At 46.0% G+C, this 25,594-nt stretch overlaps 1 protein-coding gene across 1 annotated transcript in view; it reads right to left on the bottom strand.

Moving 5' to 3' along the window:
* Positions 1-25,594, bottom strand: part of CTNNBL1 (catenin beta like 1) — a 221,218-nt gene that overhangs the window by 689 nt on the left and 194,935 nt on the right. Inside the window, exons 14-15 of the mRNA XM_010591671.3 lie at positions 11,128-11,265; positions 10,850-10,922 (exon numbers count right to left, since the gene is read on the bottom strand). Coding sequence (XP_010589973.1) covers positions 10,850-10,922; positions 11,128-11,265 — 211 coding nt within the window. The remainder of the gene's footprint in view (positions 1-10,849; positions 10,923-11,127; positions 11,266-25,594) is intronic.

Genomic DNA, 25,594 nt, shown 5'->3' with positions numbered 1-25,594 from the left:
ATGTAAATCTCTGCTCTTGTGGAGAAACAAACCAAAAAGTAAATAAAATATCAAGGGTGGCTGTCAGAAGGTCTTCCTGAGAAGGGGATATCTGCTTAAAGACCTGACGGAAATCCACATGTGATGATCTAGGCTTGAGTGGCAGAGGGACAGCAATGCAGAGGCTCTGGGGAAGGAGCTTGTGTGGTCTATCTGAGGGTCAGAAAGGAGGTCAGTATGGCCGGAGCCCAGAGCAAGGGGTGGGACCTGCGGGCCACTGTAAGGACTTTTGCCTTTTCTCTGAGATGGGCAACTCTAGAAGGGCTGTGAGCAGAGGAGTTGCGTGACTGGATTCTTAATTGCATGTTTAATCGGATCACTCTAGCTGCTGTGTGGGAAACACCCTGCAAGTACAGGAGCAAGAAGATGTGATTTGATGGTGCCTGGACCAGGAAGGTAATGCGAGGCAGTGGGAAGTCTTTGGATTCTGGATTTATTCTGAAGGTGGAGCCAACAAGATTTACTGAGAGTTTGAAAATGGGATGTGAGAGAAGGAGCTGTGGATACTGAAAACACCGAAGGAAATGATAAAGCACTGTTGGAGAGGAGTCCCTGGGTGGTGCAAACAGTTAACGTGCTCAGCTGCTAACCAAAAGGCTGGAGGTCTGAGTCTACTACCCAGGGGTGCCTTGGAAGAAAAGCCTGGCGATTTACTTCTGAGAAATCAGCCATTGATACCCCTATGGAGCACAGTTCTACTCTGACACACGTGGGGTCACCATGAGTGGTAGTCAACTCAGTGGCAACTAGCAGGGGTTTAGTGTTGGAGAAGGAATGAGAGGGAACAGGCGCCTCTACCAATGGGAGGGGCTGAGGGTAGTATAGTCCGCTGATATAAGATTCTAAGAGTTGGGATTTTTTTAGGGAGAAAGGAAGGAGAGAATGGTCTAGAGGTGTCTATGAGGAGCACGGAAGACACCTACCCTTGTCTACAGTGGTCGGAGTGGTGTGGGAGAGAAAACAGCCACCAAGTGAGGTGGCTACAGGGGAAAGCCAGGTTTCACTCAGTGCAAAAAAGACAAAGGAAATATGCAAAAGAAGGTGAAGATATGGGGGATGATGCTGATGCCAGAATTCAGAGAACACAATCAAAGAGCTTTAAAGTGGGCAACCGTATGTTCCGGTTTGCCCAAGATAGTTCTGGTTTACCCCGTTCCCCGTGACAATAATTAATAATGCTCCTTCAGTTCTCAGTGGTGTCCCGTAGGAACCACAACGTATGTGCTCATCCTGGCTCTAGGAGATGGGGAGTGGTGGGTGTGGTGGCAAAAATGATGTGTAGAACTTACAGGTGTGAGTCCAGGGTATGAGGGATGATGAGGGGTCCTGGGTGGGCCCACTCCTCCTGTCCCTGACCGACCCCTCCCCTTGCCCACAGAAACAAGATGGCACAACCTTGTGGGCTTTTGGAATCCTGTCTCTGACTCACAATCCGAAGTGACCCTGGGTCGTCTCCTCCTCTGAAAATGCACCTAAATACTCAGCAAAGAAGCTGCTCAAGAAACATCAGTCCCCTCCCGGAGTCCCCTGCACTCAGGACGGCAACGTCACTTGAGGAAATTCTACATATCCTTCAGGGTCCATCTCAAAGGCATCTTCTCCATGAAACCATTCCTGGTTGTCTCTTCCTCCTGCCCCTGCTCTCAGGGTGCTCTGTCTCCCCCACACTGAGGCCTGACTTCTAGACCATCCTCTCTTCCTGTCCTTCCCCACCAGGCTGGGAGCTTTATGAAGGTAGGGGCCCTGGCTTACTCTTGGCATCTCTGCCCCCTGGGACCCGGCTTGAGGCAGAGGAGTCTTAGGTAAGAACTTTCTGTATGAGAAAACATCTGCTGACCTAAGTCTGACAAAGACCGGGGAGACAGAGAAAGTGTGCAACCCCCTCCCTCAACACCATGCTGGGGAAATGATTGTGTTCCCGCCACTTCTCCATTCTTCCTCCTTTCTATTTATTACTTTGGACATGTGCCGGAAAATGGGACTGGGGATTCAGACATGTGCCAGCTGTGTGTCTCTCCCTGGTAATCATCCTCTCTGTTAGGCCCATCCATCACCTCCAACAGCAAATGGCTGCGATGCCTCCTACTAAGGCCCCTGAAAGGAGGGGCTGGGGTGGTGGGCAAAGAGGCACCGAGCCACGGGGAAAGGCCACAGGGCCGTATGTAAGTGGTATCTCTCCCTCACATGTGACTGACAGAGTCGCTGCCCCAGGAGAGAGAGACACGGCTACTCTAGCATTTAATACCCCTGGAGGCAAGATCTGGAAGCAAGAATCTTAATGGATTGAACTAACACTTTGCTCTCCTAATGTATTCTCAGGCCCAGGAGGGAAGAAAATGGAGAAGCAGCCTGATCCTTTGGGGCAGTGATTTTCCAACAGTGAAGCCAGCTTCCCTGGAGGACCTAATCTTTTCCCAGAGATGCACAGACTAGAGGGAAACCAGAGCCTGCACCAACCCCCTTGTGGAATCACCTCAGCCAAGGCCTTAGAAAAAGCTCGTTCCACTGGTATTCAGAACACCCATCCTACGGGCAAGCCTCCTCTGTCAGGCAGTCTGTAGGGAGGGAGCAAATAAACCAGGTCACCCGTTCTCTGGAAACAGGATGTCAGACTTGCACCTGGCCAGTGAGCTGAGTCAGTGTCACCTGGAAGCAGAGCTGTCTTAAACAAGGTGGAGTGGGCACTAACATGCACTCCGCACTCTCAGGTGTCATGTGTTTATGTATGTTGTCTCACGTCATCTTTGCGGCACTCATATGAGGTAGAGAACATCATCCCTGTTTACAGATGAGGAAACGGAGATTTATAAGAAAAATTAAGCCATTTGCCAGAGTCTAGAATGGCAGAGGAGCTGGAATTCAAACCCCCAAATACATGTGAGTTATGTAAAAAGGCACTGAAAAAGCCACCAGCGGTGGGGCTGGTCCCCAAGTGGCATCATGTTACCCAAGCAATACCTTACCCTGCCTGCTCCCCATCCTCTGGGAACCAATTCCTGCTCTGTGAGCATTCCAAAGCAGCCCAGTCCCACAGGGCATCTGGCTAAAGTCCTCATTAAAGATAAGACTCTAGAAGGAATGTGTTACAGTAAAGGGGCCTAGTGGCCAAAGCAAGACAGATGTGGGTAGCCCAGCTGAAGCCAAACACCGCATACCAGGTCGCCAAATATCAGAGCTGGTAGGGCTCTGAGGAATTTATTGCAACCCTGAGGGGGCAGGTGACTGGCCAGGGTCCCACAGAGAGCCAGCCATGGAGCCAGGCCTGGAATCCAGGCCTGGAACCTAGGTCTGCCAACCCAGCCTAATGTTCTCACACTGCCCTGGTAGCCTGCATCAACTGTATTCCTCACCCCTAGCCCTCCACCCCTAACCCCTACTCATTCTTTGTTTCCAGAGTAGAATCCTATTTGGAGCAAATCTTGGTGGTGCCAACTACCTCTGGTTATTGCAGCTGCTGCAGCAGTTTATAAATATTGAACAGATTCCTCCCAGAGGTCTTGGGAAAGAGTTCTTTGCTGTGTGTGAGTGTGTGTGTGAGAGAGTGTGTGTGTGTGAGTGAGAGTGTGTGTGTGTGTGTGTGAGAGTGTGTGTGTGTGTGAGTGAGAGTGTGTGTGTGTGTGTGAGAGTGTGTGTGAGAGAGAGAGAGAGAGAGAGTGTGTGTGTGTGTGTGTGTGTGTGTGTGTGTGTAAGAGAGGAAAGAGAAGTACCAGATGAAGGAAGAACTAAGAGGCATGGGCCAGGGCAGGGGGAGGCGGGGAGAGAGGAAGAGGACGAGCTGGGTTGGAGAGCGACAAAGATGGTAGACATATCAACTCCCTTCTCTACTTCCCCAGCATTTTCAAATGTTCTTATAATAAAGGCTTTGATGGAGCTCAAAAACAGGCAGCAGTGCTGAACACATAAATATTAAAGCAAACTTTGGGCAGCAGGTTTGCTACTCAGGCACGGAATACAAGCTGTTCTGTTTATGTTAAGGGGTGTGGGGGGTGGTGGGGAGCCGAGGCAGTAGAGGAGAAAGAACCGTCTTCCAGGGACCTGTGCTCACAAACCTGGTTCAGGTTCCTGGACCTTCAGCCCTAAATGCTTACCCTTTCAAAAATGCAGGAGGAAAAGGAAGAGTGATGTGGGCAGAAAAGGAATGCCAATATTTTCACACTGAAAATGTTTGAAGACACAGAAACCACCACAGAATAGAAACTGAGAAAGGAAAATTCTTCAGGTCTAAAAGATAGTCCTCAACAACAATCAGCTGGGAACGTTTAGATGTTGCACCTCTCAAGGCAGAGAACGTTTTGCTGGCGCTCTGGGGTAAAAGAGAAGGAACTGAATCCTCTTGTCTAGATGCTAACAGGTCATGTCCCCCTGGTCCTGAGGACGTTTTAGCTGGTTGGGAAAGCACCCCCCCACCCCCCCCACCACCCCCCCACCACCCACCACCACCCACCACCATCCCCCCACCGCCCACCACCACCCACCACCATCCCCCCACCGCCCACCACCACCCACCACCATCCCCCCACCGCCCACCACCACCCACCACCATCCCCCCACCGCCCACCACCACCCACCACCATCCCCCCACCGCCCACCACCACCCACCACCATCCCCCCACCGCCCACCACCACCCACCACCACCCACCACCATCCACCACCACCACCCACCCAAGGCCCTGAGGAGTCTGGTCTGGGTGCTGATCACAGGCTTTCTTGCCTGCATCTGGGTCGAGGCTGCCGCCAGCTCCAGGTGAAATGGTTAGGTTCAGGATGGGAAGGAAGAAATCTCCATTTACTGAGTCCCTACTCTCTGCCAGGCATTTGACTGCATTTCAACCTCGGCCTTCCTGAGAGGGCTGATGTTTACTTTAGGTTTGTTTCTTTACAGAGGAGGAAACCAAGGCACAAACATGTTATCCACGAATGTGCCCAAAGTTACACAAAGCCTGAATTTACACTGGTCTGCATCTCAGTTCTGCTACTTCCTAAGTGGGTCAGCTTAGACAATAACTACAACAACAAAGGTAGTTAATATTTATCAAGCATGTGTTATGTGCCAGCCAACATGTAAGCACTTTACACACAGACCTCAGCTAGCTCTCACGGCAGGCTGTCCCCACGGTGCAGATGAAGGTGTCTATCACTTCTAGCTGTCTGTCCTTAGGTATCCTAGAAGTGATAGAGCTTGGATTTGAACTTAGGCAGCCTGATGGCAGATTCCACAATCTGAACACTTCCCTGTACCCCTATAACTTTTCTGAGTCTCCATTTCTTCATCTATAAAGTGGGGATGATAACTGTGACTGTGAGTAAGAGGAGATAACACAGGTAAAATATCTCAGCAGAGTGCCCAGCACACAGTTGGTTCTCCCTCCTTCGCACACCACACTATCACCCAAGCCAGCGTTTCCTGACAGCCCCCTTGGGCGAACTGAGTGCAAGGCTCAGGGGGCAGCAAATCTGACATTTTGCTGAAGACATCCAGAGGTGACCCTAAGATGCCTGAGCCCCATCGAGGTACCTGGCTATCAGATTCACACACAGCTGGCTATCAGGTTCTTACTTCCAAATAACCGACTAGCCACAGCAGGTGTGACGTGGTGCAAATCACACACGCACCAACATGTCATCAGAAGATAAATCCTATCAGCTTCTGCAGCTTTAAAAAAGTAGAGGCAAAGCTCAGGTTACCCAGAGCTCCAAGTCAATATGGAAATACATGTTTATAAGCTTCTAAGAGGATATTTCAAGCCATAAAGAGCACAAGCAAATTAAAGGGCCATGGGCCAATTTCTGAAAGCATTCTGACGTCTTTGGCTCACTCTCTTCGCCCACCAGTGAGAATTTTGAGCCAGTAATCCTCTAAGCTTCCCTCCGGAAAACAGCCCTGCTGCTGTACAATGGCCTCGGCTGCTCCCAAGCATGCAGGTGGCTTTCCGACAACTTTCACCAGCGGACAAAAGCATTTATGAGACTCCCCAGGGGCTTCCACAGTAACCCGTGGCACAAGTATTTATACTAAGAACCAGTCCCAGGCCACAGTTCCTATGCCACATCCAAGGAGATGGCCACTCAATGATGTGCATACACATCTGCCGACAGAAATTCTCCTGCATCAAGAAGCCACCTCGGTGCGGCCTCCCTGCATCTTCACGACCCTCCCAAGCCCCAGCAGAATTAACTGTGCCTTCTTCACTCCCACTTCTTCACTCCATGTCTCACCACTGATTTCATTCTGCTTTGTGTCAGCGTTAGGTATTTCACCTGCGATGGGACTGTATGCCCCTTTGGGACAGGGCCTCCAAAGTGTCTCATTCATCTTATGGGCCCACTCAGCAACCTGTGTAGAACCAAATGGGTGCTTTATAAAGGTGGATGCCCTGAATTTTCTTTTCTCTCTTAAAACCCTGTAGGAGTCTATCAGCCAATCAGTCGAGTTAGGGCTTTGCTTTCTGCATGATGGAAGCACCACTGCGGATAGTTCTGAGTTTGAATCCAGCTTCCAACCTTACTAATGACTTGGATAATGTCACTTAATCTCAATGAGTCTCATTTTCCTTATCTGCAAAATGGAGGCTTCTGCCCTGCTTTCTAGGGTGACAATGTACAGTAAAAGCCTGGCACAGAGGAGGTGCTCTGTAAGTGACATTCTGCCTCTCACGGTCCCGCATTTTGGAACAGTGCAAAAAGCCCAAAGCACCACCACAGCACTCACTCACTGAGCAGTAAGGGAGCCCCTCCCCTGTGCCAGTCATGGTACCAGACCCCCGAAAGACACAAGGCAGGAAGACCGTCGTTGTCCTTGTGGAGCACACGGTCTGATAAGATGGGTAAAGAGACCATCGCTCCTTCTCAGCCCTGTGTGGGCCCCACAGTCCTTGGGCCCAGAGCTGCTGCCAGTCCCAGGGAAGGCTGGACTTTTGGAGCGCCGAGTAAGCAGTCTGCAGAAAGGAGGACTTTAATGAGCCATCAATTATTCCCAGCTCTCTTGACACCCCCAAAAGAAAAGGAGGGAGGAGAGGCGTGAGAAAGGGGACAGAAAAATAAAGGGAAAAGTCTCCTGCTGGGCTTGCCTCATCAGCGTTTTCCTGAAACCTCAAGGGATACATCAGCTGTCATCCTGCCGGCAAAACTTAGGAAATATGTAGGCCATAAAATCAAAGAAAAAAGCCTGCATCTAATTAGTATGTTAAAAAAAAAAAAGCAGCAACCCAAACTGAAAACAAAATTAAAATCAAAGAGGACAGACCGATGAGCTGGTTTTCTTTATGAGGCTTTGTTTTTCATGTTTTTTGATGGAAGGGAGCAGGGGCAGGAGGAGGAGGGGATAAAAGCAGAACCAGATGGGCTTCAGGGGGTAGGCCTGGCAGAGCCCCAGCCTGCAACCCCCAGCATAGCCTCACCCCTTTCCAACCTCAGTACTGCCCTACCCCAACAGAGTGGTGGACCCTGGGGGTCCCTGCTGTACAGGTGGCCATGGGCTGTTCAGAGAGAGAGGCTGCACAGGCACACACCACAGGCATGCCAAGGAGAGGGGCTGGGGAACCTTAATTATCACCTTCCACCTGGAGAGAACATTCTTTTATTGTGCTTTAAGTGAAAGTTTACAATTCAAGTCAGTTTCTCATACAAAAACTTACATACACGTTGTTATGTGATCCTAGTTGCTCTTACTGTAATGTGACAGCACACTCCCCCTCTCCACCCTGTATTTCCCGTGTGCACTCAACCAGCTCCAGTCCCCTTCTGCCTTCTCATCTCGCTTCTGGACCGGAGCTGCCCATTTAGTCTCATGTGTCTACTTGAGCTAAGAAGCACACTCCTTGCCAGTATCATCTTACGTCTTATAGTCCAATCTGATCTTTGTCAGAAGAGTTGGCTTTGGGAATGGTTTTAGTTTTGAGCTAACAGAGAGTCCAGGGGCCATGTCCTCTGGGGTCCCTCTAGTCTCAGTCAGACCATTAAGTCACTGTTGGTAAACGGGCACCATCTAGTTCTTCTAGTAGGAGAGAACATTTTTTAAAAAATGGTCAGTCACGTTGAGGGCCTCTTCAACCTAGGCAATGTTGTCCCTGCCTTTAAATATCACCTCCACACCACTGACTTCAGGTTCCCTAAACCAGCATCTCTCCTCATCTCTGATGAGAATGTCCCACAGTCTGCTGGCCAGCCCAGGGATGCAGTCACTACCCGTTCCCCAAAACTTGTTGTGTACCCGACAGAACTCATGAGCCCTGGCCAGTAACACCCTCCAGCCCCACCCAATGCTCCAGCTCCTGCATTCCTGCTCTGCCTCTGCTGACGGTGCCAGCATCCTTACAAAGGCTACCGATGTTCTGACCTGCTTCTGGGCCACTGCTCCCTCTGCCTGGAATACGCCTTTCCCTCAAGCGCCCCTCCTCTGGGACACCTTTCCCACTCCTGGGAAGAAGTAGCCTCTCCCTCCTCTGAGACTCCATGGCACTGTCTATGCCTCCAGGACTGACTCCTCACCACTTCCTTAGCACACTGTTCACGACTCTAACGAAGCACTTAGCACGTTATAATTAGTTTCGAGTATCTCCCCCCACTAGACTGTGAATGCCTAAGGATAGGGATCGTGCTGATTCCTCTCTGGATCTAGCTCTGGATACAGAGCCTGGCACTCACCAATGCTAGCTCAGTAGCTACTAAGCGTCTATTTCCTTTAGCTTTGAATATGGCTGGCCATCCGTACATCTATGTCCTCCCAGAAGACTAGAAACTCCATGAGGGCAGATGCCGTGTGACACCTTTGGAGCACACTATCTAGCACTGTGCCTAGCTCCTAGGAGAGCCTCAGTAACATTTGCCAAATTAAATGCACACAAGAGTAGGGCTTAATTCAACACAGTTTAAAAAATTCACTGGATTCCTATCATGTGCCTGGCACTGCTACAGTCCTCAGGATACATGGTAACAAGGCAGCAAAGCTGCATCATGGAGCTTACATTTTAATATATGAGGCAGAAAATAAGTAAACAAACACATAAATAAAAACAACTACAGACTGTAATAAGGGCTAGGAAGTAAATAAACAGGGTGCTTTTACGATGGAGAATAACAGATGGAGAGAAGTGGATGGATTCAAGATTGAGTTCGGAGGCAAAAATGGCAGGATTTACTAATGCCTGGCTGTGAAGCCTGATGGGGAGAGAGAGAGCTGAAGGGCTGGAGCTGGGCCTGGAAGGATGGGTACAAGGAAAGAAAGGAAAGAAAGCAACAAGGGAGAGAAACGAGAGTAGGCAGGAACACAGCATCTTCACAGGATGTTTGCTTACTTTCTCACTCACTCGTTCACTTGTCCATACGCTCATTCAACAAGTGCTTATTTGGCTTCTCGTATGTGCCCAGCTCTTTGATAGGCACCAGGGGAATCAACCAGGGCCCTGGTTGCTCAGTGGTTAAAGGCTTGGTTGCTAACCAAAAGTCGGCAGTTCAAATCCAGCAGTTGCTCCTCGGAAACCCTATGGGGCAGTTCTACTCTGTCCTATAGGGTCACTATGAGTCGGAATTGATGGCGACGGGTTAGAGGAATTAACCCAGGATCTGAGGAAGACAGAGGCTAGCTCATAACAACTGAAAATTCTGAATAATCTAAGGTATTTGTGTTAGAATTTTAGAAGGAAAAACATCCACCTACTATGTGTCAGCACCTGTTAAAAACTTTTTCTTTCTCAGAAGATCACTGTTTTGATTACAGGGATGGAAGTGCAGGGAAAAGCCTAAATGCAAGAGAGCAGAGCTGAGAGTAATAAAAAGTTCTAATTGAACATGTGGGCGTTAAAAATAAATGCCATTTAAAGGCTGGCGTTGCAAATCACCACGGCTACACCTTAGGGAGGAGGTGGAATGACACTCTGAGCAGTAATTCATGCGGGTCCGATGCGGAGAATGAGCTGGGAGCAGGCAGCGTGCTGTTAGGGAAGGCAAGATGCTGGCCTACGTTCACAAATGGGTCCCCCCTTTCTCTCCTCTTTCTCCAAGGGAGAAGACAATGAATTCCAGTGTCTCAAATTCTCCATATACAAAATGGGCACAACGGAGTTGCCATTTCCACCTGCCTGGGAAGCCCTGTGCTGACCATATGATTCTAGCCCCTATGCCTTCACTCGTATGGTTCCTTCTTCCTGGAATGCCCTTGTCCTGAGCCTCTAAGACCCAAATCAATGGCGCCTCTTCTACAGGCTTCCCATAGATTGCAGCTATGCCTCACTTATAATGATGATAATTATCATATTCCATAATGCTCATAATAACTAATATTTGCTGAGAACTTATAAGGGTCAGACATTTTACATATATCATCTCCTTTAATCCTCTCTACCATTTTATGAAGTCATGGAGCAACTGGGGATCTTGCCTGAGGAAACACAGTAAATGGCTGAGCCAGGATTCAAATCCAGGAGTCTCTTCGTTTTATAAGGTGTATTATTTATCTTCACATCTCATCTCCCACCTACAATAGGAGCTGTAAGCAACTTAAAGGTAGCCCTGTTGAGCAGATCTAGCACAATCTGTCATTTCAGAAGTGGGTAGTTTGAGGGTGAGAGAGGAAAATGATTTGCCTGCAGTACCGGTCCATCTTGACGATCTCTGAATTCTGGTGCTGTCAGTCCCTAAAGCTAATACTGGCCTCGCTGTGCTACCAGCGAGGATCTGGACACACAGCGAAGTGGACAACACAGTTACACTTTTTGTGCAGAGAACGCTGTGCACCAAATACCAAGGATACCGACAGGACTCGGAAAACATCTAGTTCCCTGGAGCCCCAGATCCAAGTGCTACCCAACTCACCCTTGATGATGTGCCTGACAACTTTGCTGGAGCTCCCTCGCATGTTTAGGATCTGGTGAACTCTCTGACGAATCTAAGAAGGAAAGTGAAGATCATCTGTCCTGGCAGGTTTTATTGGAAGTGTTCACCCCAGCCCCATCTCTGGAAAACAGAGCTCACATGGAGCAAAGGAATTCAAGGAGAGGGTGATCCGCTTCTTCCCTTGAGAGGCTCTACCTCAGCAGGGGGCAAGGAAGGAGGCAGGGTGAACAGGCTCTTCCAGGGTGAGCTCCTCCTACCTGGGGGACGTTGGCATTGCAGATCTCGGCCATGATGTAGCAGATGTGCTGGAGGACAAAGAGGCCTGCGTCCAAGCGTCGGAGGTAGAACTCATCCTCGATGTCATTGTCTATGATCTCTCCACGCCGAACCATGTCCTAGAAATGAGTGAACATTGGGGAATGAGAGCGGGACAGTGAGCAGAGGAGGAAAGAATGGGCCACTGGCCTGCCCATAACATACAGAGAATAGCAGCTACAACAACAAACCCCCCTACCTTGATTTGTCTTCTACTTCTCCTTATTCTAAAGTATCTTTCTTATGTTCCTCATTCTTAGTAGACTACAGAGGCCCCAGGAGTCAGGCTTAAAGCTCAGAGGGCCAAAATGATTTCATCCACATACTTAACCTAAAAAAAATTAGCTGAAGGGACATAAATCTAAGCTTTACCTGCTTCCACTAATTCTTTTCTCTTTGGTTTAGGCCTCCCTAAGTTACTTCTCTACAGAGTATACTTAGCTATCTTCACTTCCAAATTAAGTGAAACACAGGGAAGAAAGGTCCCTGTTCTCCACAACCCTGTCTCGGTACACTGGTGAAATTGATGCCATAGGGCCCAACATGCGTGTATTTGCCCCTTTTGGCTTACCGTTTGTCAACTGCAAAATGCTGTCAATCTCTGAATTTCATTTCACAAGTCCAACAGTCTTCTAAGCCAGAGCCCTAATCAGTGGCAGGGGTCTCTTGCCTACACCTCTATAACCCCAGACTTCTCACACTTGCCGCGCCACGTCTATTCTTCTTCAGTGGATTTTTAAAAAAAATAGTTTTATTGAGAGATAATTCACATACCATAAATCCACTCATTTAAAGTATACAATTTAATAGTATTTTGTGTATTCAGAACTGTGCAACTATCGCCACAACAATTACAGAACATTTTCATCACCCCCCAAACCAAAATCCCATCTAGTGGAGCCTTAAGACCTCTGCTGAGAAAGTTCTCCCCCCCAGCTCAGGGCCCTCACTACCTTCTCTCCCAGGGGTTCTCCTAGGGTATTTTTCAATCCCATACTATTTTTAAGCTGCTTCTACCTTTTTTTTTTTCTACCACAAAGCCGTTCCTGATTATCTAAGAGAGCTTATTTAAGGCTAACAACTGTCTCTTTCCAAAATTCTCGAGAACAGCCCTGACAAGCCACTCCATCACACCATCTCTTCTTGCACATCACATTCCCACTGATCTCAGTCATCAGCGACTCCCACTACCTCCAAGCCTTGATTTCATGAAGGTGGACTGTGAGCGCTGTGAAGACAGGGACTGAACTCTGTCTTCATGTTCCCAGCTCAGTAAACAGTCACGCAGTGAGTGAGAGAATAAAGACAGCTCTGTTTTGGGAGTTCTCAGGAGAACTGGCTGGGGGACTCAACTCTGCACAACTTGCAGCCTGGCCTAGGAAGATAAGTGCTTAAACATGCTTTTGATGACAACAATCCATTTCTTAATTCTGTCAGTAGTTTTACGGCCACGGTTCTCTCTGACAACTCAGGCACCTGTCACTGACAGAAGCCCTTGGGACCCTGCTTTTCCACTCTCCCAAACTCGAAGGACTTACCATTGTGGTCATTAATCTCCAACAAGAAGCCTTCAGAGGCTATTTAGACACAGATAATGCACTCCATTATTTGCCCAGGGGGCCAGCTGTAGCAATACAAGGCTACTTTTCATCTCGCTCCTAAAGGTTTTTGTCTGTGAGCAAAAGAGGGCTGCAGATTGCCAGGCCCTGCACTGCCTGGTAAATCACCACCACTAATTCCTAGCTTCATTTAGTAGCCAATTCCTTGGTAATCTGGTAATAGTGTTAATGTTCATGAGGCAATCATGGAGCACTGGTCTGATGTCTAAGGTGTTTAAAAAGAGAAGGGCCTCTTTAGTTCCTCATTTACTCATAATCATAACTTCCTGCTCCACAATTCCTAAGTGTTCAGCAGCTGGGGGCCCAGGAAGGAAAATTACTCCTTTCACTCATGCAAAAAGCATTTGCTGCTACTTCTTTATAACACTACAGAGTTTAAAGAATTTTTTAAACTACCAAGATCCTTACTACCAAATTGAAAGAGGACAGGACAGGGATTATTAATTCCATTGTGAAATTAGAAACCAAGGCACAAAGAGGTGAAGCTGCTCACAATCACATAATTATTAGTTACAGACGATGGGCTCCGTGGGGACAGGAACCCTGCCTATTCATCCCTGTCACGGAAATGAGTAAATGGAGTGGAGTGCTCAGACCCCCGGCCCTACTACGTGCCTAGCGGCAGAACCATTCTAAGCACTGAGTTAAGGAGAAAAATGAAGGTGGGGAGGTAAGGGGAAGTCCTGGTCTTAGTGACCAAGGAGCTGACCGCCTGTCTGGGAAGACTCCCTATCTGGGAAGACTCAGGAAATTACCAAAAAATGAAAGGATGTAGTGCGCCTACAAGTTAAAAATAACAAGTATGAGTGCTGATCAGGGAAGGTTAAGCTGTGAGCATATCCTGGAAGAAGCGACTTTTGAGTACGGTTTCAAGGCTCATTATGGGCAGAGAGCAGAATGGATGCCTTAAAGGTATGGCCTTGCCATTGGCTAAGGCATTACACAAAATGCCTTCTGCTGTTCATTTTCTGCTCACCAGTCCTCCACTCACACACAGCACTGCCAGGCCCACCCTCCTTTTCCTGATCTCCTCGCCTCTGCTCATAATGCTGGTACTCTCCCCACCCCCACTCCCAATCTCTATCATAATATATATGACTTGTATTCTTTATGGCGATGCCCATGTCCTGCCTTGTAACAGTTATTCAGATGTGTGCCTCTTTCCTGTGCAGATCTCTTGAAAGCAGGAATGTGTTTGACTTGTGTTTGTACCCTAGGAAGTACCTTGCATGGTGCATTTTAGCTTAGTAGGCTCTCAGAAAGCCCTTATCAAACAGGATTGAAAGCAAGCAGGTAGAGGTTCAGAGCTATTTAAGGAGCTGTGTGTGCTGACTTGTGTGGCTGGGGTCGATGGGGAGATGTCAGGAAGTGTAGGGACAGTGCTTTGGAGGGCTAGCTGGTGGGAGGTTTAAATCTGGACAGAGAAAGTGGACATGATGGGCTGCAGACTGTCAGTCACTACTGTGTAGGAAAATGTCACAGATGACAATATGCGTATGGCTGCATGATGGACACACTGGCTTAAAGGATCAAGAGGCAGGTGCGGTGCATAGTTGGGAGACCACAGATCAGCTTATGTAAGCAGATCAGATGGACAAGAGAAGAGGTGAGAAGAGCAGAGCTGAGACCTTGAGAGGTTGCAAACATGGGAATCTGAGGAGTAATGTATTCACCTACCCGCCTAGTAAAGCTTTCCTAAACTATGTGCCAGGTATTGTGTGATGTGCTGTGGGAAGCTAAGGGAAACAGAACAGTCCATATAATCAAGGAGCTCATATCTAATGATGTTAACAAACATGAACAAATTATTTTTAAAAAATGTAATAATGACTATTACAAAGGACTTCTCAAACTGTATAGAATGCCATGGGACCCCAGAAGAAGGACAGACTAAGTCTGTCCAGGAGAATCAAGAGTTCAAAGGAAATGTAGTATAAATAGCTGGATTTTGAAGCAGTTTGACAAGCTGGGAAGGACATTCCAAGCATAGGGAATAACAGTATGAATAAAGGCATAGAAAAGTCAATTTAGCTAGTGTGGGTGAACAGAACAGTGAAATACCAGTATCACTAACAGAAAGATCAGAAATGAGTAAGGTGGTATTTTTTTTTGCTTATTAGATTTCAGCTTTTGGCAGATCATAATTTTTTTAGTTCTCATTTCTGACTGATTATGACATACTAGACAGTGTGTGAAGTGGTCTGAATAATAACCACTGCTACCATCACCTATGCACCTATGAGGAGCAGCTGGTGATTACTGAGCGCTTATTATGTGTCAGGCATGGTGCTAAGTGCTTTATGTACATTAATTCCTTTACTTTTCATTAACAATATTGGGAGGCAGGGAGTATCAGCTCCATTTTAGATGTGGAAACTGGCTCAGGCAGGGCAAGGCTAATGGGTGGCAGAGCTGAGACTCAAATCCATATCTGCATAGCTCTTTTCATACTGCCCCGTTTGCGGAGGCATAGATTTCAGAGCTGTCTGGAGAACAAAGGAGGGTGGAAAATAAGAGTGGTAGAATGGCTCAAGAACGGAGCTTAACTCCCACGAGGATGGCTAAGATAAAAAACAAAACAAAACCCAGAAAATAACGAATGTTGGTGAGTATGTGGAAAACAGTGTGGTGGTTCTTCAAAAAACTAAAAATAGAACCACCACGTGACCCAGCCATTCCACTCCTAGGTATATACCCAAAAGACTTGAAAACAGAGACTTGTACACCACTGTTCACTGTAACACTATTCACAATAGCCAAAAGGTGGAAACAACCTATATGCCCATCAACGGAAGAATAGATAAACAAAATGTGGTACATACATACAATTAATGGAAGACTACTCAGCCAGCAGGAGAAATGAAGTCTTGATACATGCTATAGTATGGATGGAGCTTGAAGACACTATGCTGAGTGAAATAAGTCAATCACAAAAGGACAAATATTCTCTCACTTCTGTTATATAAAAAGACAAGAAAAGGCAAATGTATAGAGAGGAAAGTTTATTAGTGATTACCAGGGGTGGGAGGAAGGGGAAAAGGGGGGTTAACGGTGATGGAAAAATCGCATTTAGAGTTGCACAGCCAATTATTATAATTACTGTCAGTAAGTTGTACAACCATAAAAAACTGAATTGGTAAAAGCTGTGTGATAGATATATTTACAACAATGACCCCACCCCACAAAAAAAAAAAAAAGCAGTTTCTGAGGCTGCTTATGTATTACCTCATGGGATTTGTTTCCTTGGTTTAGAGATTTAGGGTCATGGTTTCACGGGTCATCCCAGTTAATTGGTCTAATAATGTGTTTAGTGCTCCTGTTCTACCTCTTAGTTCACTGTGTAGTGCCTGGGGTCTTAAAAGATTGGAAGTGCCCCTCTAAGGAACAACAATTGGTCTCTATTCACCTGGATTAACAGAGGAAGAAGGAGAGTCAGGTATAGGAGAAGAATATAGAATGTGTGGCTAACTGCCTCCATGAACAACTAACTGCCTCCTTTGCCATGAGACCAGAAGAACTAGATGGAGCCTGGCTACCACTACTGAGCTATTTTCTTTTTTAATTACTGAACACTTTGATCCAAGATTCCATAGATGAACCCTGATCAAAAAGGGGGAAATACAGACATAACGTGGAGGAACCTGGAAGGCATTATGCTGAGTGAAATTAGTCAGTTGCAAAAGGACAAATATTGTATAAGACCACTATTACAAGAACTCGAGAAATAGTTTAAACTGAGAAGAAAACATTCTTTTGTGGTTACGAGAGGAGGGAGGGTGGGAGGGGTATTCACTAACTAGTTGGTAGATAAGAACTACTTTAGGTGAAGGGAAAGACAACACACAATACAGGGGAGGTCAGCACAACTGGACTAAACCAAAGGCAAAGAAGTTTCCTGAATAAACTGAATGCTTCGAAGGCCAGTGTAGCAGCAGCAGGGGTTTGGGGACCATGATTTCAGGGGACATTTAAGTCAATTGGCATAACAAAATCTATTAAGAAAACACACTGCATCCCGCTTTGAAGAGTGGTGTCTGGGGTCTTAAACGCTAGCGAGCAGCCATCTAAGATGCATCAATTGGTCTCAACCCACCTGCATCAAAGGAGAATGAAGAACACCAAGGACACGAGGTAATTACGAGCCCAAGAGGCAGAAAGGGCCACATGAACCAGAGACTACATCATCCTGAGACCAGAAGAACTAGATGGTGCCCGGCTACAACTGATGACTGCCCTGATAGGGAACTCAACAGAGAACCCCTGAGGGAGCAGGAGAGCAGTGGGATGCAGACCCCAAATTCTCATAAAAAGGCAAGACTTAATGGTCTAACTGAGCCTAGAAGGACCCCAGAGGTCATGGCCCCCAGACCTTCTGTCGGCCCAGGACAGGAACCATTTCCGAAGCCAACTCTTCAGACATGGATTGGACTGGACAATGGGTTGGAGAGGGATGCTGATGAGGAGTGAGCTTCATGGATCAGGGGGACACTTGAGACTATGTTGGCATCTCTGGCTTGGAGGGGAGATGAGAGGGTAGAGGAGGTTAGAAGCTGGCAAAATGGACACGAAAAGAGAGACTAGAGGGAGAGAGCAGGCTGTCTCATTAGGGGGAGAGTAATTGGGAGTATGTAGCAAGGTGTATTTAAGTTTTTATGTGAGAGACTGACTTGATTTGTAAACTTTCACTTAAAGCCCAATAAAAATTATAAAAAAAAAGGGGGGGGGGAATACAGAACAGAATTTCCAATTCTCATGGACTCTAGACTTTCTGAATTCATGCAAGGTGGATGAACCCCTGAAATTATTGCCCTGAGATAATCTTTAAACCTTAAACCAAACATATCCCCTAAAGTCATCTTAAAACCAAATAATAGTTCAGCTTAACTAGTTAAAAAAAAGTCTGCTTTGAGCATTTTTCTCTTTTAAGAACTATCTATATGGGACCAAACTGAGAGTAGTAACTCAAAAGATTAGACAGGAACCTTAGGGGGCAGTGGGTTTATGTTAATGAGGGACAAACAGCTCAGAAAAGGAGGGTGAGAATGGTTGCACAACTCAAAGAATGTAGTCAAGGTCACTAAATTGTACATGTAGAAAATGTTGAATTTGTGTATGTTTTGCTGTGTACATTCTCAACAACAACAAAACAAAATTTAGGAAAGAAAAAAAAAAAAAAAAAAGAATGGAGCTTAGCTAAATCAAGTTTCTTCAATTAGGTCTGAAGTGTTCCTGATGAAATTTCCTCTTCCACATTCTTCCCCATAATCTGACCTTTTTTTCATCAGGCAGGTACACACTGTACTCCCCAGTTTTTCTAAGTATTGTCATCTAGAAAGGATGGATCCAAGAGAGCAATGCCAAACCTCATTTTTTTCCTCTTTCTCCAGAACTTCAAGACTCTGACAACATTCAATTCAACATTCTACTTTTATACATATGGCCATATGATTTGAAAGTGAAATTCTCAAATGTAGATCTGAGATACGACTATAGCTCATCTCCAAGAAAGGCATCACCGTCGCTGCGTTAAACATGCACAAAGATGAAACAGAGATCGGCTTCTGAAGGCCAAGTTTCTGCCCTGACAGCGTCAGAAGCATCACAGAAACCAGCATGCAGAAATGCTGACTGCTGTCAGGATAGCACTTTATCTAGCCTGGTACAACTCGGGGCATGGAACAGTCACCGCTGAATGGCTGCAGGAAAATGTATACTCAGTGTTTAAACGCAAATAAAAGAAGCAGGATGCTTATGTACCACTCTGACGGAAAATAAGGAAAAAAGTATGAGCACGGTTATTTTGGGTACATCTTCTCAAGTTTTAGTCCATTTTAAAAAGTAGGATGGCATATACCACCTTCATTCTCCACCCCTCACTTTTCCAGCCCTGTTTTACTATGTATGGATGGGGTCAACTTATTATGAATTAATGAATTTATGCTTCTTTTTCTGAGTTTCCAAGATACCAAATAAAAAACTGATCTTGAATTAAGGACTTAACATGGTTCCTTGGATATCTGTGTTTGAGGAAACAAAACCAGGCATGTGAAAGAACTTCTAAGGGTATCTGAAATTCCAAAATGGCTGTCAGTACAACTCACCTTATCATCATCTGGCTGGGATTTGGCCTTTGGAGAAGTAATACAAAAGTTTCAGGAAGTAAAAAACAAAACAAACAAAAAAAACCACTCATCAGGAGTCTCCCCTCCATCCCCCAAATCCCATTCCTTCCCTCAAAAGAGGGTCCAAAAGAACTGAAGCCATTTGATCTAGATTATTCTGAAGGTTAAACACTAGTAATATGCCGTCAGACTTCTTTCACTAGTGGTAGGAAGAACTGAATTATAGCCAACTGACCAATCAGACACATTGCAAAAGTAACCAGTCATGAAGCCAACCGGCCCATGCAGAGATCAAACCTACAGCCCAGCCTCCTCAGTACACACATACTGAGCTAACAGGCCACAAATACCCAAATCTAAAGAAGGTACTCAACCTCCCCTCGCCTCCCATCCTTCTCAGAGACCTTCTGATAGTATAAGAAGCATTTAGGTTAATCAGATATTGAGGTGATCTCTGAAGTATGAAGTATAAGTTCTATAAACTAGCTCCTCTGCCAAGGTGGGGCAGAGCACTAAACAAATGAAATCAGGTACAAGCTCTAATACCAACTTAACAGTGTCCTCAGGCAAGTCACTTAACTTTTCTTGGCCTCACTTCTTGCTTGGAAACACAAGCCTGAACTAGTCAGGAAGGCTCCTATGGTTCATCTTGAGTGCCACCTCTAATCCACTGCAGTGGGTGCAGAGTACTAGGTGGAAAAGGGTGTGAAGCCAAGTTGGGGCTTAGTGGGAAAGAGCGCTGCAACCAGTCAGCAATGTCTGCATGATTGCAGGACAGGGGAGTGGCAATGCACCTCACGTTTGCCTTCCCTAGTCTGGTGCTCTCAAGGGTTCCTTTTAGCTTTGATTATAGGTGGCAAATCCAGGACTGAAGCACCATTGTAACTAGATGTAACGGATTTCTGCCTATGTACGTAAGTGTGGATGATCTAAGCTGTTGACTGATGGTGTTCTCAGATGGCCAGAAGAGCCACTGTGAGAGATGGCTCATGCTGGAGACAGGTATCAACACCTTCAGGGGACATGATGATAAGCAATGACAATTAGCTCATCCTCTCATCGATAAATTAAACTTCCCTGTACAAAGAGACGACCCCTGGATCTGCTGTTATACGAGAGTCCATTTAAAAATAATGTGGTCATATAGATGATGTACACTCAAATGGGAATATGATTAATAAGGATTAAGGAGAAATTCCAAGAATCCAGTAGTTTCCTGAGCTGTTGTAAATACATTTCACTTTACAAAATTTCGCAATGAAAATCTTTAATACAATAAATTGTATCTGAAATAAGACAGGAGTGTAAAGATTTAAAGGCAGTCTTCCAGAGATTAATTCATTCAACTATCACCTTTGTAAGAGTGAAGGTGACTGCCTTCTTTGTGAAGCAATGACAACTCAACATCCACATACAGCGATTTTTCTTTTCAAAGCAGGACACCTGCATTAACCTCACTTGCTGTATATATCCTGTGTCAGTTATATACAGCAAATATCATTTTCAGATTTCACAGATGGAAAAATTGAGACAGATACCAAATGACCATCCCTGAGTTTTGGTTAGACTGGGGTAGAACATGTTTTCCTAGTCCAAGCCTTTTCACTTAGTCCTTTCACTCTGGCAAGAGATGGTTAGAAAACCTGAAATAATAATAAGAGCAAAATTTCCCAAGTCCCTACTAGGTGCCAGGGCACTGAGCTAAGTAAGCACTTGCAAGGATTTCTCATTTTCCTCACAAGAGCCCCATGAGGTAAAAACTAGTAGTATTTTCACTTTTCATATGGGGAAACTGAGGATTGAAGAGATGAATCTTTCCTAAGACCACAAGATCTTGAGGTGGAGTAAGAAGTGGTGACAAGATACAAGTTTGGCAGGACATACAAGTTTGGCTCCAAACCTGTGTTTATTTTCATAGTTCATAGTAGGAAAAAGTCTCTGTTTTATAGACCCTTTTCAGTATTTACAGATGAGCAATAGGTGGGATTTTTTTCTTTATGCCATACCTGGGGGGCTAATGCAAATCAATAGCATTAATGGAAGGCCACCTACCTTCTTGGCCTGTCTTTTTCCTAAAAATTAAAAGAAAGGGGAAAAAAACCCATAGCTAGACCAACAAATTCCACATGTAATTCGGGAGAGTTAAAAAAAAGCAGAAGCAGAGGAAGAAGATGAAGAAAAGAAGACACTCTGACAGGCTTTGTTTTGTTAATTCCATAGAGAGGACTAGACTAAAACTTAGATGGTAATTCTGTAAAGGGCGCATTAAGGAGAACAGGTTGCAATTCACAGCAGGGTAAGCCTGCTTGGGGGCTCCTAAAATAAACAGATTCATCTCCAAAGATACATGCGGAGGTAGTATTCGTAGCGCCAAGGTGCCACTTCTGCAGGGTTGTGTGTGTGTGTTTCCCTCCTCCAGCCACATCCTCACTTTAAATGCTAATCTGTCTTCGGGAGCACTACCAAATCACCACCTCTCCACGTGCCTCTATCTCTCTAAGCAGTCAAGTCGCAGGCCTCCAAATGAGCACGCAGATGCCATTTCTAATCTGTCCCTGACAGGCAGTGAGCTGCCCTCGCTGATGGAAGGAGACAGTCATAAAAGTGGCTGCTATGAAGCCAACATGAATCCCTCTTGTCTTAATAAGAGGGGACATGACTCAGAGCCTAAATATGAAGTCTCTGCCACCTCCTCAGGAGAGGTCACGGTTTCTGCATGTAGTCATGGGCTGGAATCGTCCCATCAGTCAGAAAATGCCAGTCTCTTTTTTTTCTTTCAAAGGACGGGAAGAACTTAAACAACTGGAGAGAGAGAACTAAGTGGAGATGGGAGAGGACAAACATCAGAAAAATAGCCTTCCTCCAAAAGCTCCTAAGATAGGACAGACTGTTAAAAAAGGGATTCTAGAGACTGTGGTTCACTTTCAGCTGGGGAAAGTGAGGCTGGAGAATTAGCAACAGGGACTGTTTCTGGGAATGCATAGGGAACTGACGGCAGCTCTGCTAAGAAGCCAAGGCTCTCAGGCCAGAGCTTTGTCCACAAAGACCATGTGTTAGGCCTGCCTGAGTACATGGGCATGTGCCAGGCTTTTATAAACAATCCATTAATCTTCAAAATGACCCTATAACAAAGCTACCATGAAAACTGACATGCACACAGGGCAAGGCATTTATTTTCCAAGTAAACAGTTTGTGTGTGGTAGAGCTGGAATTTAACCTATGTTCTGTCTATGTTACCATGATGCTTCCATCACAGGTGTGATCTACAATTACTAATTTTACTTTAAAATAATCCAGAATGCTCATTTGAATTCTGACAGCATATAAACCAGCCTTGAGAGAAGTGGGACTTCCTTGACAGCAGATACAGTAATACAAGGCCAGAAAACCACAATCTCTGTTGGGAACACAGAGGAAGTAAACAAGGTAAGTCCCCGCCTGTGAAGACTTAGTTTAGAGAGAGAGACAGGCAAGTATGCAAGCCAGAAATACTTACAACAAGAACTACCACACATGGTGTACTTCCTTGTGACAGGAACTAGTCTAAATGATTTCTATATATTATCTTTAATCCTCCCCCAAACCCTACAAGATAGGAAACTGAAGCACAGAGAGTTTAAATAATTTGCTAATGATCACCCAGCTAGTAAGGGGCAGAGGCAGGATTTGAACCTATGCAGTCTGGCTCTAGAGTCCATGATGCATGAGGGCTATACTGCACAGGAGGGGCTCCAAGCAAGGCTTTCTACAGGAGCTGACATGGAAACACAAAGTGCCATGCTTGGTCTATGGTAGGCACTCATTATATTTTTATTGACTGATTTGTTTGCCAAAGCCCTGAAGGATACTGAAGAATTAGCCAGCTTAAGGAAAGGAGTGGGGGAAAGACAGCCCAAGGAGGCATTCTAGACAGAGTGTAAAGAACGGGCAAATGTTCAGGAGGTTTGAGCAAGCACAAGTGGCGCAGAATGGCTTTCCCACATTACAAGGGAAAAGAAAGCGTGGTGAGGGAGGCAGCTAGAGTGGCAGGCAGGGGCCAAGCTGGAAAAGGCACTGTAAGATGATGGTTAAGGTGCTGAGACCACCTCCTGAAGGTAATACAGAGCCAGTATTTACTGTGCTTAGGCAGGGGAGTGGCATTGTTGAAGGGGACAAACCTAGACATAGGGAGACAGTTAGGAGGGTGTTACACTAATGCAAGAAAAAAAGATGATAGTAGCCTGAATTTAAGTATTGGCAGTGAGGACTGAGAAAAATGGAGGGGTTGTGGAGTTGTCAGAGAGGTAAAATCTACCAGATGGGTGTATGGCGGGAGGGGGAGAGAGGAGCCAAAAGATGGCATGGTCATACTGGGGAATGGCCCTGGTTTGGAGAGGAGGGGGAAGAGATTATAGTGGATTTAGGGCCACAGCCTCGTTTTGGACTTGCTGAACGAGAAAAGCCTGTGGGGTAATGTCCAGGTGGGAGCTGGCTATATGGGTCTGCAGACAGATTGGGAGGGCCCTAGCACATACCCCTGATCTTCGCAGAACTTGCAACAAGCCTGTGAGGTCGAGAGGGGGCAGGGCCTATTAATGCCACCTAACAATGCACAGATCAGAGAAGCAAAATAAAGTGCTCAAGCCTCCACTGCAAAGTAGGTGGTGGCGGTGTGGGGGCAGGACTCAGGTCCTCTGACCTCTCTTTCAGTGGTAGGAGGGACATTTGTGACCAGGAAGCGGAGCAGGGAGGCAGCAGAGGGTAAAGGGGCATATGGCTAAACCTGTGGTGAGAGGAAAAAGCACCGTGATGCCCCCTCCCCCACCATCACTAGCTTCCACTGGCTGTAAGCTGTGGTCTGGCAAATTGATAGACTGAGAAAGCTGGGGAACCACTGGTTTAAAGAACAGCCCAGAGGAGCTCTCAGCAGGATTTTCTTTTTTTTAAGCTTGCCCCAGAAGCTTCCAGCACGGTTAGCAGAAGAACCAACGGCAGCCTCAGGCTTTCACTGCCTACATTCTCGCCTAGAGCTTTAGGATCACGTACCCCACACGCATTCCTGCACTTCACCCCCTTTCATATAAATCAAGCCATTTGAAATGAGTTTCACACGCTAAGAAAATAGTCCAAGTCTGTTTAAGAACTCAAGTCCTGTGGATACTGTTTCATTACAAGGAGTTCATCTTTCCCTCTCCAGGATAAAGCCTGGAATGATTTAACTGTGGCAAAATTAGCATGCAATTTGTAAGTCATTACAGTACAAAGTATGCGGTGAGATCATTTTATTGAATAAACCTGCTGAGTATAATTTTCCCAGGAACTAAAAAAGGGAAAACCTCTCTCCAAGGCTCTCCTCCCTCTTTCAGAAATCCCTGCCAGTACCTATATAATTGTCTTACATCTGACAGTCAGAAGCCAGGCATGCTCTGTACACTTAACCAACAGTAGCCGGAAGGAATCTACAAGAAGTCAGGACATCTTCCCAACAACGGGACCTTGCTATTTCCTGGGCTTCGTGTTGTTCCGGAGTCAGGTGATATCTGCTGAGACAAGCATCCTGGATATTTACAGATCACAGAAAATGGCTGCTCACTAGAAGAGCCTTAAGATTACATGCCCTTTAAAAGTTCAGGTCAAATCTTGTTAACCAGGAACCCTTAGGGCATGTCCAAACACCCTGCGTCCTTGGAACCTCATGGATATGGAACATAACATGAGAACGGGGGGCTACTGCCCAGGACGTGGAGGTCTCTGCTATTCACAGATTACTGCAATAATGTGATCTCAACTGAACATGTATCACATTAGCTATCGATGTGTCCTACAGACTCTCCCAAGTAGGAGCGTTTTCCTTTACTGGATATTGCTGCGGTTATGCCACAGAATCTGAATCATGTACTTAAATATTTTTTGACAATGGGACTAAAAATATAAAAAACCAAAAATTCTTAGGGTTAAAAATGAGAGTTAAGGAATAATGTGGAAAACCCAGGTGACTATCTTCCTTAATACCCATGGACAGATATTAATTTCATGTAATGAACAAGAGAGATTACAGTCCCCAGAGGTAGAGAGTAAACAGATAAATACAATAATTACAAGTCAGGAAGCAGCATAGGAGGAGGGGTCTACTTTACATACGGTGATGTCCTCTGAGGAGGACGTTTAAGCTGAGACGGAGGTGAGAGGACTGCCACCATGAGAAGGGCCAGGCAGAAGGGAGAAGCCAAAGCAAAGGCTCTAAGGTAAGTAAGGCAGTTCGCAGTGGCAGGAGAGGAGGCTGGAGAAGCAGGAGGGGCCGGATAAGGCAAACTCTCACAGTCCTATGGAACTCCGAGAGTGTATGTGTGGGAGAGGGGGTGGTGCTGGGGGGTGTGCAATATCCTTACAGAGGGAAGAAACCTAAGGGTTCTCTGACCAGCCCTAATGTACCAGGCACTGTGCAAGGGGCTTTCACATATATTTATTGTCACCAAATCCCTACGGATGTAATTTCTCAAAGTACACAAAATTGGGATGTACATGTTAAAAAAAAAAAAAAAAAAAAACACCAAGAAGGAAGACAACAAGGCTAGCGCAGTTAAGCCTTTTGTCCAGTCAGAGAACCAGGAAAAACCTGGCTTGGAAGGCCATTCCCTCTCTCTCCTACCCTATGCTCCTGGGATTTATCTCAGCACTTGCCCCCAAAC

Source organism: Loxodonta africana, chromosome 24 (genome assembly GCF_030014295.1).
Source record: "Loxodonta africana isolate mLoxAfr1 chromosome 24, mLoxAfr1.hap2, whole genome shotgun sequence".
In the NCBI taxonomy this organism is placed as follows: Eukaryota; Metazoa; Chordata; class Mammalia; order Proboscidea; family Elephantidae; genus Loxodonta; species Loxodonta africana.
The sequence above is the reverse complement of the archived record's forward strand: the minus strand, read 5'-3'. Positions and strand labels throughout refer to the sequence as shown.